This window comes from Fusarium fujikuroi, chromosome FFUJ_chr10 (genome assembly GCF_900079805.1).
Source record: "Fusarium fujikuroi IMI 58289 draft genome, chromosome FFUJ_chr10".
In the NCBI taxonomy this organism is placed as follows: domain Eukaryota; kingdom Fungi; phylum Ascomycota; class Sordariomycetes; order Hypocreales; family Nectriaceae; genus Fusarium; species Fusarium fujikuroi.
In genome coordinates, this window is record NC_036631.1 from 904002 (window position 1) to 916557 (window position 12556).

General features: G+C 47.3%; 5 protein-coding genes; 4 read left to right on the plus strand and 1 right to left on the minus strand.

The window, feature by feature from the left end:
* Positions 1-867: 867 nt before the first annotated feature.
* FFUJ_10540 (related to cholinesterase precursor) lies at positions 868-2525 on the minus strand (the record flags this gene model as incomplete). XM_023569336.1 has 2 exons in its annotated part: positions 868-2247; positions 2301-2525. The coding sequence occupies 2 exons, from the start codon at positions 2523-2525 to the stop codon at positions 868-870; spliced, it is 1605 nt and encodes a 534-aa protein (XP_023436563.1).
* Positions 2526-5574: 3049 nt separating this feature from the next.
* On the plus strand, positions 5575-8246 carry FFUJ_10541 (uncharacterized protein; the record flags this gene model as incomplete). XM_023569337.1 has 2 exons in its annotated part: positions 5575-5883; positions 5934-8246. The coding sequence occupies 2 exons, from the start codon at positions 5575-5577 to the stop codon at positions 8244-8246; spliced, it is 2622 nt and encodes an 873-aa protein (XP_023436564.1).
* Positions 8247-8574: 328 nt separating this feature from the next.
* Positions 8575-10042, plus strand: FFUJ_10542 (related to tetracycline resistance proteins; the record flags this gene model as incomplete). XM_023569338.1 has 2 exons in its annotated part: positions 8575-9294; positions 9347-10042. 2 exons carry the CDS (start codon positions 8575-8577, stop codon positions 10040-10042), a joined length of 1416 nt encoding a protein of 471 aa, XP_023436565.1.
* Positions 10043-10740: 698 nt separating this feature from the next.
* Positions 10741-11382, plus strand: FFUJ_10543 (uncharacterized protein; the record flags this gene model as incomplete). Its single annotated transcript, XM_023569339.1, has 1 exon — positions 10741-11382. One exon carries the CDS (start codon positions 10741-10743, stop codon positions 11380-11382), a length of 642 nt encoding a protein of 213 aa, XP_023436566.1.
* Positions 11383-11577: 195 nt separating this feature from the next.
* Positions 11578-12198, plus strand: FFUJ_10544 (uncharacterized protein; the record flags this gene model as incomplete). The annotated part of the gene is made up of 1 exon (XM_023569340.1): positions 11578-12198. The coding sequence occupies one exon, from the start codon at positions 11578-11580 to the stop codon at positions 12196-12198; it is 621 nt and encodes a 206-aa protein (XP_023436567.1).
* Positions 12199-12556: the final 358 nt, after the last annotated feature.

Below are 12556 nucleotides of genomic sequence, written 5' to 3' on the forward strand. Positions count from 1 at the left end.
AATGATCGCTCTTATATTCTGCTTCGAGACTTGGGTTTGAAAGAAAGTAACATTTAGAACAATATCTCACGACGTAATTCATGTGTTTGGCCGTAATACACTTTAGCCACGTCAAAGAGTATCTCATATCGCCATGGTATCTTGAAAGTTTAAGTTCAATTGAAATTATCGCCGTTCAGGCATTCTAGTATAATGTTCGATTGTAATTCTGTCACATGAAATTTACAGTTGAGAATTGTGGCTTGTATGAGAGCTTGGGTTAAGCCGAGTTAGCTAATAGATAATTCCATTCAAGACCACCACAAAGAACCGACGTGATTTCTCCGCAAGACGGGTCATCTGATCTTGTGCCTAACACATCGTGGCAGGCTTTTGCAATAGAGTCATTTTTTAGGTTTTCATGAAATCAGCTCATTGGGAGACTTGTCTTTGTTGAGGGTATGTGCATATTGCCTTTGGAAACCTGAAGTTAATTGGCATTTTGCAGTGCGTTGGCTTGATATGTCTCGTTGAGATGCCATAAGCTTTAAGTATCAACCATGAAATCAGCCTTGGGCTGTAGAGTTTGGTTATACATGGTAATATAATGTCTAAGTTCATCTGAAATTTATGGCCAATATCTTAAATAAGGACAAAGCTTCGTGGAAGACTTTGAGGAGTAGCTTCTGATATGAAAACGGGTTATCGTATTCCTGTCATATAAATGAGCCACCTAAACTTAACCTTGGTGGCAGCAATCAGGTACACAGTTAGGTAAATGAGATAGATAGTGTTAGAGGCGCAACTAGGTTCTCGGTTCTCTGAGAATTGTGGCTGAGAGCTTAATCCAGTCGAGAGAACCTAGTTGCGCCTCTAACACTATCTCATTTACTGCCGAATACTTGGACCAATATCGGCCCAGTAATCGCATTTCTTTTGCAAATCTTTGCTAGGCGGCTCCATTTTGGTTTTACCGCCAGTCTCAAACTTCAGTCGCTTCCGACCCTTTTCCGTCCATTGCTCCCACTTGACAGCACTCTTATCGCGATGCGTATTTGGATCCAAGGTACGAATGAAGCTGGTCCAATAGGCTTGGATCACAGGGACCACGGGGACATTCTTCCCGCCATTCAGGTAGCTGGCTGGCGAGCCCGGACCAGGTCCGAACACAGCTTGGTTCTCAACAACATGAGGAACACCGTAGCCTGCAGCCACCTGAGCTGGATCCTCTACGTCATACCAATAGTTCCAAGAGTTGGGAACGCCGTGGGTTGGCAGTGCATTAGAGATATACATTGATGAGCACATGTATCTCATGTCTCCGTAGACGTCACTGACCTGACGCCACCAGCACCCAGGGTTAGGGCAAGACTCGTTTTTGTTGGGGTAGAGTGCGTTAATTTGCTCCAGTTGCTCTAGAGTTAGGAAGGGAAAGTTCGCTTTCATAAACTCATTGCTTTCCACCGAAGAAGATGTATTCACAGGCGTAAACACAGTCCCTCCATTGGTGTCATCGCCAGCCATCAGAGGCACCTTAACAAACTTCCCCTCCTCATAAACCCGATAGGTCACATCGGGTACGAGCTTGCCATCGATGCTGGGAGTCCACATAAACAGAGGCGGTGTAGTGCTGCCAAGGTTCGGGAGGTTACTGTTGATCTTCTGGATCTCCTGGGGCGACTTGGAACGAATGCAGGGAAGAATGTCCTTCTTCGCACCAACGCAGCCTAGTCGCACGGCCAGAGTGTTGAACTGATACACAGATTCCTTCTCGGTGAGGAGAGACCCGAACGAGATAGATTGGGCAATCGCGCCATGGAAGAGGCCTTCATCCTTGCCTCCATAAGCGGTGAGATGCAGACTGACACTTGCAGCACCAGCAGATTCGCCGCCGATGACAACATGGCCAGGGTTACCGCCGAACTTGGAGATGTGCTTCTGGACCCATTGGAACGCCTTTCGCTGATCATAGAGACCGACGTTTGGTGTGATCTGGTCAGCGTCATTGAGGAAACCGTATACACCAACACGATAGTTGATGGAAACGACGATCATATCCAAGTCGCCTGCGACGACCAGAGCAGTACCGTTTGCGTTGGCATTTGAGTTGCCGTTGAAGCCGCCGCCTTGGATATAGATATATACTGGAAGTTTGTCCTTGGTCGAGGCTTTTGTTGGTGCCCAGATGTTGAGGAAGAGGCAGTCTTCGGATTGAGTATCGCCAATGACATTGGGATCAGAATCTGTTCCGATGCATACTGGTCCCCGCTGCAGAATGTTAGCAGGGGTCATTGGGCCGACGGAGAAGTGGCGTGACCTACCTTGGTCGCATCCTGGACGGCTCTCATGCGGACAGGATCTTGGGGAAGCTTGAATCTCAAGTCCTTGACTGGTGCGGCAGCATATCGAACTCCAAGCCATTCCGAGACACCGTTGTCAAGGACGTTACCTTTGTATTTGCTATACCCAAGATCGACCGTGGAGCTCACGGCAACAGAGAAAGGCAGCAGTGCTGCCAACAGGATGATACGGTACAACGAATCCATTGTGAATACCTGTCGGATCATCTACCTCGTCATTGAACTTCATCGCAAACAACATGACTCCATATACTATCTTCGGCAACCAGAAGTTGACCCCGGTCGGCATATCACCGGCCCTTTTGCATTTGCCATGCTTGAAGCCGTTAGAAATTAACAGGCTAAACCTCATGAGCTTTCAATGACCGGCGTTGAGGTTACTGTATTTGGTCAAGCTTTCGGAATCTGGGGAATCGGTGATGAAACTTGCGGGGAAAATGCAACGGATAATCTTGAATTGGCTTGGCTCGCCGGCATCATGGCACGGATAATCGGATAAAAATGCACCGAAATTGGATGACGTCGGGAGAAGATCTGGTCCGCTCGCCGATGGGAGAGTCGTTGCCGAGGTGCTGGGAGGAAATGTCTCGATTCTGAGCGACATTCCTTGGAGACGTACGGCCCTTTATCGATTGGTAGGAATTGTTTCACCTTCAAAGCCGCGCAATCATTCCATGATTGTTTCACGAGACTTGACAACCCTCGGAGATTACGGTCTCGTGTCATAATTGTTTGTCCCCTGCTATTCAAGAAACGGCCATGTTAAGTCACTCTGTCTAGGGTAGCGCAAGTTTTCCAGCATCCAAAGAGGAGGATGAGAGCTGCCATTCATAAAGGGACGATGAAACAGGCTAGAGCCATGACATTCATAGCTAAGGCAGGAAACAGAATGTCAATTAACAGCTTGTTTTCCTGTTCATCGCATCACCGTAATCGAAAAAACGACTAGTAATCCACACACGAAGGTGGAAGCAACGTTTGTGTGTTTTTATTGGCGAAAGTAATCGAGCGAAACAATGGGAGCAGAGCAGGCTCAAGTTACATTTGAAAGCTGAGAATAAATAATAGTCGGTTTTTGGAATCAGTGGTTAGCAGCATTAGCTATTCTGTATGATAATACAATAACTTGATTAAGCAAGGTAGTAGTACTCTGAAGAATTCATAAACGACCCGACGACTCAACGACCTACAGGGGTTAACTAGTGACCCACTGATGCGCCGGTTTCCAGGTGCCAGGTCCCAGATCTACGAAAAACAGAACATGACTTGGCCATCGACTGATGACCAGGCCCAGATGTTTTGAAATAGGCAGTAGGACTTGAGTTTTCTTGTCAGTTGGTGCTGGTTGAAGTTGGTACGGGACTCTGCAGACCAAACCTTTCCAGCTGCGAGATTGATTTCTCTGTCACCACTGAGATGAGTGAACCAGTGCAGCCACTGAAGCACTACAGAAGGGCCGTACAGCAAACAATCCATGGTTGTTGTTAGTCTTTTCGCCGTTGAGATTGGTAGTGAAATTATCTAGTAACGTAGTTCTAATTTGAAACTCTCCGATCAATTTACCCATTAACGGACTCGTGGATCATTCCTTGAAGGTGCTGGTGACCATGGAAGAGGCCTGCTAGGCTGCTACTACCGTGATTTGACGAGTGTTTCTGACCCGGATTAGTTTCCATGCCGCGTAAAGTACATGGTGATAAAGTTTCTGAACGGCAAATATATATTTAGCCATTCAACTCCGAGTTCTGAGTCGATGGGTTCTTGGAGAGCCATGTTACAAATACCATGTCTTGACGCCATTTATGTCTAGCAAGGAATTCCCTTCTGAGACATCTCAACCTTAATCATGAGCAAAATAACGGATGCAGACTCTCTTGAAGACTGTTACCCTCCTACGAGCCTCTTAACGTTTTCGGGGGTATTCTATTGGCTTGTCAAACTGGTAAACAGTGAACCAGGGCTTACGTGTCTTGAGCCGTTGATGTCTCAAATGCCCCCCTTCCCTAGCGATTCAAAATAAGCTCATCACGCTACAAAGCCTCCCTTCTCCAACCATGCTGTTTTTTGTCTAGTCTGCAGAATTAAGCAACAAAGCTTGTATGAACCTTGTGAATTTTCCATGAGTTCAATACCCTTTGATTGATCTCCCTGATTTGAAGCGACGTCATAATTAAGGTTTCTTACGCTGGCATATGTTACACATAATCAAATGGCGGTTATTGAAATTGCATGTCTCACCTTTGCGCCATTTAGCTGAATTGCAGGGCTTTCAAGAACAAGAGTGTCTGTCACTGAAGAGATTAACTTCTGGCGAACAATTCAACATCAGAGAACCGACTTTGGTGCGGATTCAAGCTGCACGTAGGCATTCCTCCTTAACGACTACATACATGTTATTGAACGCGCTTTCACAGTCTTGTTCAGTGTCTGGCACGTAGAAAGATCAGCATGCCCTGCTATGCAAATCAGGCCATGCCAGGTACTCTAAACACGCAACTGTTGCAGGCCCGACTTGCATGCATCCTGAATGCCAAGAAACTCGAGTCAGATGCCGAGAGTCGGGATCAACTTGCAGTCGTCATGCTGATAACCTCTCTAAAGCCAAGAAAGCTTGCAATGCTGTTCCGTTTGACCTCTAGTCCCGGCGGTTCAAGTGGTCATTTGCTGGGCATCAACTGGCTGGAAGCAGGGAGTTTAGGGTTCATTGTGCCAAGTAATAGTTCCACTTAGCTTTAGCTTTATCGCATACCAGCCTGGTTATATCCAAGAATTAAAGTTTTAAGCTTAACAGCGAGGAAAACAGTGACATTCAAGACCTCGATATGCAAGCCTGAGCCTTCCGTTGCGCCAGGACAGGGGTGGCCTCTTTAGAGTAGCCCTTCACTGGAAGCGACTTTTAGCTAGCGCCAAGCTAACACGATTACCGCTAAGCTTCAGGAGTGAAGTCTCGACGTTAACCATTAAACACTCTGTATCTCCAAACATTTTAGAGCAATGAGGGTCTGTGGCGCTGTAGGCGGGGGCTAATTTAATGAGCGATTATCTCCGATCTGCGCACGAGGCCATAATGGGGTTAGAGCAAGGGAGGCTTTGGCAGGAATTCACTTGAATCCCCTTTTCACTTGGCGCAACGCGGCCTCTTCGACTTGAATCCATCAACAATCTTTAAAACGTGGTTGATGGATCTGCTTATGAGCAACCAACAAAGGCATTTTGTTGCAAGCCATACGACAAGATGAATCAATCATGGAGCAGATTGCTGCCCGTCGTTTTTGCAACCTTTTTCTTAGCCTTGGTGGCGTTCAAATCTCTTTTCCCTAGAGATGATCCTTACCGCTGTCGCGCTGTGCAGAAAACAGGCCGATGGATTGACCCGATTCGTGATGAGCATGGAAATCGGGATCCATTCAAGCAATGGCAGCCTGATGGCTGTATCCTCAATCACTACGACTCACAAGATATCCGCAGATGTACAGAGGGTCGTCCAATTGTGATCGTTGGCGACTCCACCTCCAAGAATCTTGGTCTTGCCATGGCTAGCCTGGTAAGTCATTCAAAGAGACCTTGAAAAGCCATGAATTGACAAAATGATAGCTCGATAACAAGCAGTACAAAAAGGACGAGGCAGCCAAGTTGTTCAGCAAAACAACATCCTTCAACATGACATATCATGGCCAAAGGATAGAACGAGTTGCAAACGTGTATCTCTCATCGCATGGTGTCCCAGGAAGAGAACAGTTCGTTAGCCACCTCGAAACTTACGTAGATGAGAAGACCAGCCCTCCATCAGTTGAACGCCAAAAAGGCCCGGCCATGATCTACATAGCTGCAGGCGCATGGTATACCCATCCTCACTACGGAGGTATCAACTCTACCGCCCTTGATCCCTGGGATGATCGTTTCTCGGCATTTCAGGATCATATGTCAAAAGTTGACAAATTCATCGGCGATAATACGCCACACGAAGATTGGTTCAGCGCGCCGATGGATCCACGAGATGGTATTGGAAATCAGATCTTCTACGCACCGCCCGCTGGGCCGCGATACCTCGGTAATGATACCAAGATGGTTATCGACAGAGGTCGACGAGCAGAAGAAGTCGTTGAGATGCAGGACTGGCTACTGGACAAGGAGGATGAGTTCAACATTCCATTCGTTTGGTCCATTGCCAACCTTGTCGAGGGCCAAGATAAGGTCTGGCGCGATCCCCTCCGCACTGGCTTTCACGTCAAGTTTCACGTCGCAGAGCTTCGAGCCAACATTCTTCTCAACATGCGATGCAATGCGAAGCTGGACCGCATGAAGCCGTATCCTTATTCACGGACGTGCTGCACTGACTATGGAGTCAAGCCACTTGTGCAACTTTCCGTCGTGGCATTTGGTATTGTGTACCTGGCTGCTTGCATCATGTGCGAGGTCCTGGATATGTTCGCCGACCGGAGTGCCGATCAGTCTCGCTTCAAGCTCCTCAACATGCAAGCAGGATGTCTCGTGTTGGCGCTTCTGATGTGCTACTACGCTGACCGCACGCAGATGATGGCAAAGGGGAGTAAGCTTTGGCAAATAAAAGACTTTGTCGCGCTTTGCATTCCTTGTATCGCAATCATGTTGGCTACGATTCGTCGCATCAAGTCAGCTGTTCCAGAGGACCTCTCAGTAGACATGCAAGAGCCAGACCAGCCATTCCTCTCACGTGGTCAAACTGATGAGTGGAAAGGATGGATGCAGTTCTTCATTCTTATCTATCACTGGACCGGTGCTCATGGCGGCTCTATTCACGTCCTCATGCGTGTCTGCGTTGCGGCATATCTATTCCAGACCGGCTACGGGCATACGCTTTACTTCCTGAACAAGAACGACTTCTCATTCAACCGCGTCGCAGCTACATTATTGCGCCTTAACATACTCAGCTGCTGTCTGGCGTACTTTATGGATACCGACTATATGTTCTACCATTTCCCGCCTCTGATGTCGTTCTGGTTCCTTGTCGTCTACGCGACAATGGCGATTAGATCAAGGTACAACAGCGATTTGCAGGTTATGCTGGCCAAGATCTGCATGTCCAGTCTCATTGCATCCATGTTATTCATGGGGACGTCTCCGACGCGTTGGGTCTTTGAGATTCTCAACACTGTCTTCAAGACCCAGTGGAGTTACAAGCAATGGTATCGCCGCGTTACACTCGATATGCTCGTCGTCTACCTTGGTATGCTGACAGCCGTTGCTAACCGCCACTTGAAGATACCTATTCATCTAGGGCTTCGTGTAACGCTTGCTCTGGTAGGCTTCTTCGCCACCATACATTACTTCTATGCGACTCCAGATCTCCGCGTGGCAGCATACACGAAATGGCATCCGTATGTGTCTCTTGTACCGATACTGGGTTTTATCGCCATGCGGAATGTCTCGGGACCTATTCGCAATTACCACTCCAGAGCCATGGCTTGGCTCGGTCGTTGTTCTTTAGAGACCTACATTCTCCAGTTCCATATCCTCCTTGCGGCCGATACCGATGGTGTTCTCATTGTCGATGGCTTGTTTGGCGATGGATCGCTCATGGGAGACCGATGGAGGACTTTGATAATCATCCTGCCAATATTCCTATGGATCAGTCACGCGGTCGCTGGTTCAACAGGATACATCGTCAAGATGATTATGCATCAAGGCGCCGAAGATGAGAAACTCGGCAGACTTTCTTTCTGGGCTTGGCTACAGAAGATGCCAGGCTTCTCTGGTCTCCCAATACCTAAAATCAGGGTTCTTTGCATTTTATTAGTCATTTGGTTGCTCAATGTGATGAGCCCAGGACATGAGATCCCCGCCGTGTTTGATGGTGGACATTCAGTGGTTGAGGCACCCAAGTTCCCACTGGAATTTCCTTACCCAGTAGCAAACAGGACTATGTGATGAAGGCTGTATCTATATTTTGGGGTATTAATGGAGTTATTACGGAGTTTACATATACATAGAATGCTGTCGCATAGCATTGCCGATTAAATAGAGCACTAGAGCACTTTGTCACTAGAAGTCTCCCCTCAGTGCTGTAGATCCCGAGCTCGCCACATCTTGGCTCCGATAAGCACCCAGCGAGTTAGCGCAATCCCCCGCCATTCCTCGCCGATGAGTCAAGAAAGATTTTTTAGCCCTCTAAGCAAATTCTTGGCCCTTTAATTGAACCTTTCAATTGCACAACCTCCAAAAGCTGAGGTGCCAATTCGATTCAGTTCAACTCACGATGGCTACGTCAAGGTCTTATCCTACCCAGTCTCTTGAGCTCGAGACTCTCAGTCTCACTCACGACGCCGGTGCAACGCCGAAGCAGCCAAACCCGGTTTTATCCACGACGGGGCGTCGGCTGGGATCGCATAACGACCATGCGCATGAGGATGATGAATTCACCGGTTCAGGTGATGAAGCCGCACCTCCGAGGGCCACTCTCGTTGTAGAGAAGTGGAACGAACCCATTGGCAATGCCTTTAGAGTCGGCGCTGTCTACTGGAGTCTTTTCGTCTCAGGCGCCAACGATGCTGCATACGGAGCTCTGATCCCTTATCTTGAGACCTACTACGAGCTCTCCTACCTCGTTGTATCACTCATCTTCCTTTCGCCCTTTGTCGGATTCATCGTCTCAGCAGCGGTCAATAACTACCTTCACATAAACATCGGTCAGCGATGGATCGCTTTCATGTGCGGAGGATCCCACGCCTTGACATATCTTATCTTATCGCAGCATCCGCCTTATCCTGTTCTCGTCTTGGCATATGTCCTTGCAGGTCTCGGCAATGGCATTGGACTTGCTGCTTGGAACTCGTACATTGGCAATTTGGCGAGGTCTAACGAGTTGCTGGGTTTTATGCATGCGAGCTATGGACTTGGAGGTACTGTTAGCCCTCTTATCGCGACTAGCATGATCACCCAGGCGAACCTCGGCTGGTATGACTTTTACTATGTGCTTGTAAGTTCTTGACATCAATCTCCTTATACAAGATTACTGATTATTATTTTAGCTGGGTATGGCTGTTCTAGAGACCGCAACTCTCGCATACTCCTTCTGGCCCAAGACAGCTCAGAAGTATCGCGAGACTGTTCACACCGAGAGCACTCGCAACGAGGGAACACGCGCTGCTCTCTTCGTCAAGCCACATGCTCGCGTCGTATGGCTCTGCGCGTTCTTCCTACTCGGCTACGTTGGTACCGAAGTCGCTCTCGGCGGCTGGGTCGTGCAATTCATGCTGCGTGTTCGTAATGCCAATCCCTTCGATGCTGGAATGACAGCCGTCGGTTTCTGGCTCGGCATCACCATAGGACGTCTGGTTTTGGGCATGGTGATTCCCAAGATCGGTGTCAAACTGTCACTCATGATCTTCATTCCTATCACCATGGGGCTGCAGCTCATCTTTTGGCTCGTCCCCCAGTTCCACGTCTCAGCCGTGGCAGTTTCCTTGCAAGGCTTCTTCTTGGGACCCATGTTCCCCTGTGTGATTGTCGCACTTACAATGCTTCTTCCGAGACATCTCCACGTCAGCGCAATTGGTTTTGCTGCTGCGTTTGGTGGAAGCGGCGCGGCTGTACTGCCCTTTGCTGTTGGTGCGATTGCGCAAGCCAAGGGAGTACAGGTTCTTCAGCCAATTATTCTCGCCATTCTGGCTGTGCTTTTCATAATCTGGCTTGGACTACCTAAGATCGAGAAGCGAAAGGATTAAGATGGTCAATGCTGCTGAGAGATATCGTGTTCGCAGGACGGTTAAGATCCGAAATCGGTGCCGCTCTCAAGCACAGGGGGCTTCAAAGTTAGGCGAACGTTTCTATATACAATAAGATAGGTAGTTGTATTAGATTCTCACTTTCTTCAGATTGAGAGGCCTACTCTTCTTTCTCAAATGAGTCAACATGGCGAAGATCTATCCTCAAAGGTTGAATTTGGCGGCCTCATGAGGCTATGGGGTTGAATATCTAGGCCAATTTACATTATCACACGGAGTCTAATAGCGTACGTGGCTCGTAGAAATATGGTTCACATTCCGGTAAGGTAATATGAACGAATGTTACTTCATGAATCCCACGTTACTTCAGGTCGGACCTTGTCTTGTTGCTGTTTGCATTCGTTGAAAGCCAACAAGAAAGCAAATAGACTTTTGCCATAAGATAAGCACCAATCCCTGGTTATGATTAAGAGTTCACTTAGACGAGCCTAACCTTTCCTGTGGTTCAAATTATCAAGGTTCCGTGGTAAAATCAAAGATTCGTACAAAAGCTTAAGGCCAATTTAACCCCGTAACGCATAATTCCAGGCTCTATAAGAAGACCTCTAATTCTCTTTCGTCAAGAGTCTGTTGCTTACCTTGTCAAGATCACCACTACCAGAAGACCTCTCCTTGTATACCTGAAGAAACACCGAAAAATGGACTGCTTTTCTAAACTCCCTCCTGAGCTCAGGATCCGAATCTTCTCTCAGTTCTCGTCCACAACTACAATTTTTCGACTTATGCAAGCATCTCCAGCAATGTTTTCTCAGTACAGGGTATCAAAGGCAACTATAAGACGGCATTATGTTGTCAACCTACTCACCGGTGATCGGCACGAAGACCTTCTACAAGACGCCTTGGGCCTGCTGTATTTGGGTCCGGCCGACAATCGACCAGACAATCACGTCATGAAATACATCATTAGGGAGTGGAACTCAAAGGCATTACCCAATCCTTTTGAGGAAAAGCATCAGGGTACCATTGCCAAGCTTTATAGGCTCTTCTCCTCTATAAGTATGTTTGTTGAGGACTACATCAGCAAAGCCACTTCCTCAAACCCACCTCAAGCCTATCTCTGTCATCCTCAGATTGCCAACCCAAATAGAGGTCTTTACTACAAGGAACACAGCTTTAGTCCAAGACATGTCACCTTAGATGAGCTCACGTCATCAGAACGACATTTTATCCTATGGGCATTTCTTAAATACGAGATGTGCTGCAAGGTTCAAGGATCTAAAGCTGCACCATTGATGGAAGACAACGAATATAGCGCTATTGCTAAGAAAGCAATTCACTAACTCACTACCTGCGAGCATGAAGCAATTCATTGCGTTATTGAGTATGTCGAGGCTGTATATGGGACTCTTTATACAGTTTCTACACATTGCTCAACCAGACATGCTTCCAGTGCTTTACCAGACAAGCCCGCAAGCCCGATACGCCTGTTATACCCAGACAATCTTTATTCCAGCCCATTTGGGGCCTGGGAAGATATGAGCCTGCCACCACAATGTTTGCCTGCAATGATGGGATATGCTTATAACTTACCAGACCTAGGTTTCGATCTACTCAGAAATCGAGTACTCTTTGCAAACAAGACACAGCCCGAAGATATGCGGAGTTGGTTTTATACCATATTTTCCTATTGGACGAGGTCGCTGCATTTATTAACTCGCAATTATCGGGTGCCTCTCCTCATCGGACTCCAGACGAACTATCCTATCCATCAAGATGACTGGCCAAGATCTTTCTTAATGCGGAGATTATCTCGTACTTATACACCCTTATCGGGTAGACAACGTCAAATATTTAGACAACGAGCGTGGGCTTTTCTCGATGATACTCGAGTTTTCAAGATGGGTCTTAACCACTTCCCTACAATCGAGGAGCTTGACAATCAAAGAAGCACTGCGTTTGGAACGGAAGCCATTCGTGAAGAGAAGGAGAGACAGCGACTACGCCTTTTGCAACTTTGCCAATACCGAAGAGAGGCGGGTATCGAGGATACCAAAAGCGAAGAACGGGAGTATGTGTTCAGCGCAGAGGATTCCATTCCTCGCTTCTTTGATCCACCAGGCACTAGGGGTGTGACAACATTTTGGGAATACCTCTGAAGCTACCTTGATTATAGAGGTGGGGTGCATAGATTGTGTCGAGGACATTGGGTCTATGCACTTCATGACATTTTTCACAGTAGCATAGCCGTTAAGGCTTTCGTTCCCTTTCACGATTTCTTGTTTTCACCTCAGACTCTATTGCTAGAGACGCCACCTCGATACATACTGTTTTATGGATGTCTTCCAGTACATGCTCAAGAAGAATATTGGACAAGTTCCCTTTTCATGAGCTATATAGCGTTTCAACCTGACAATCATGCGTCATGCAGATATTTTTGATTGTTATCATCAATATGTAGTCGTTTCTGATAAAACTTGAGTTACAGCTTCTAAGGATTATGATACACAGCAAAAT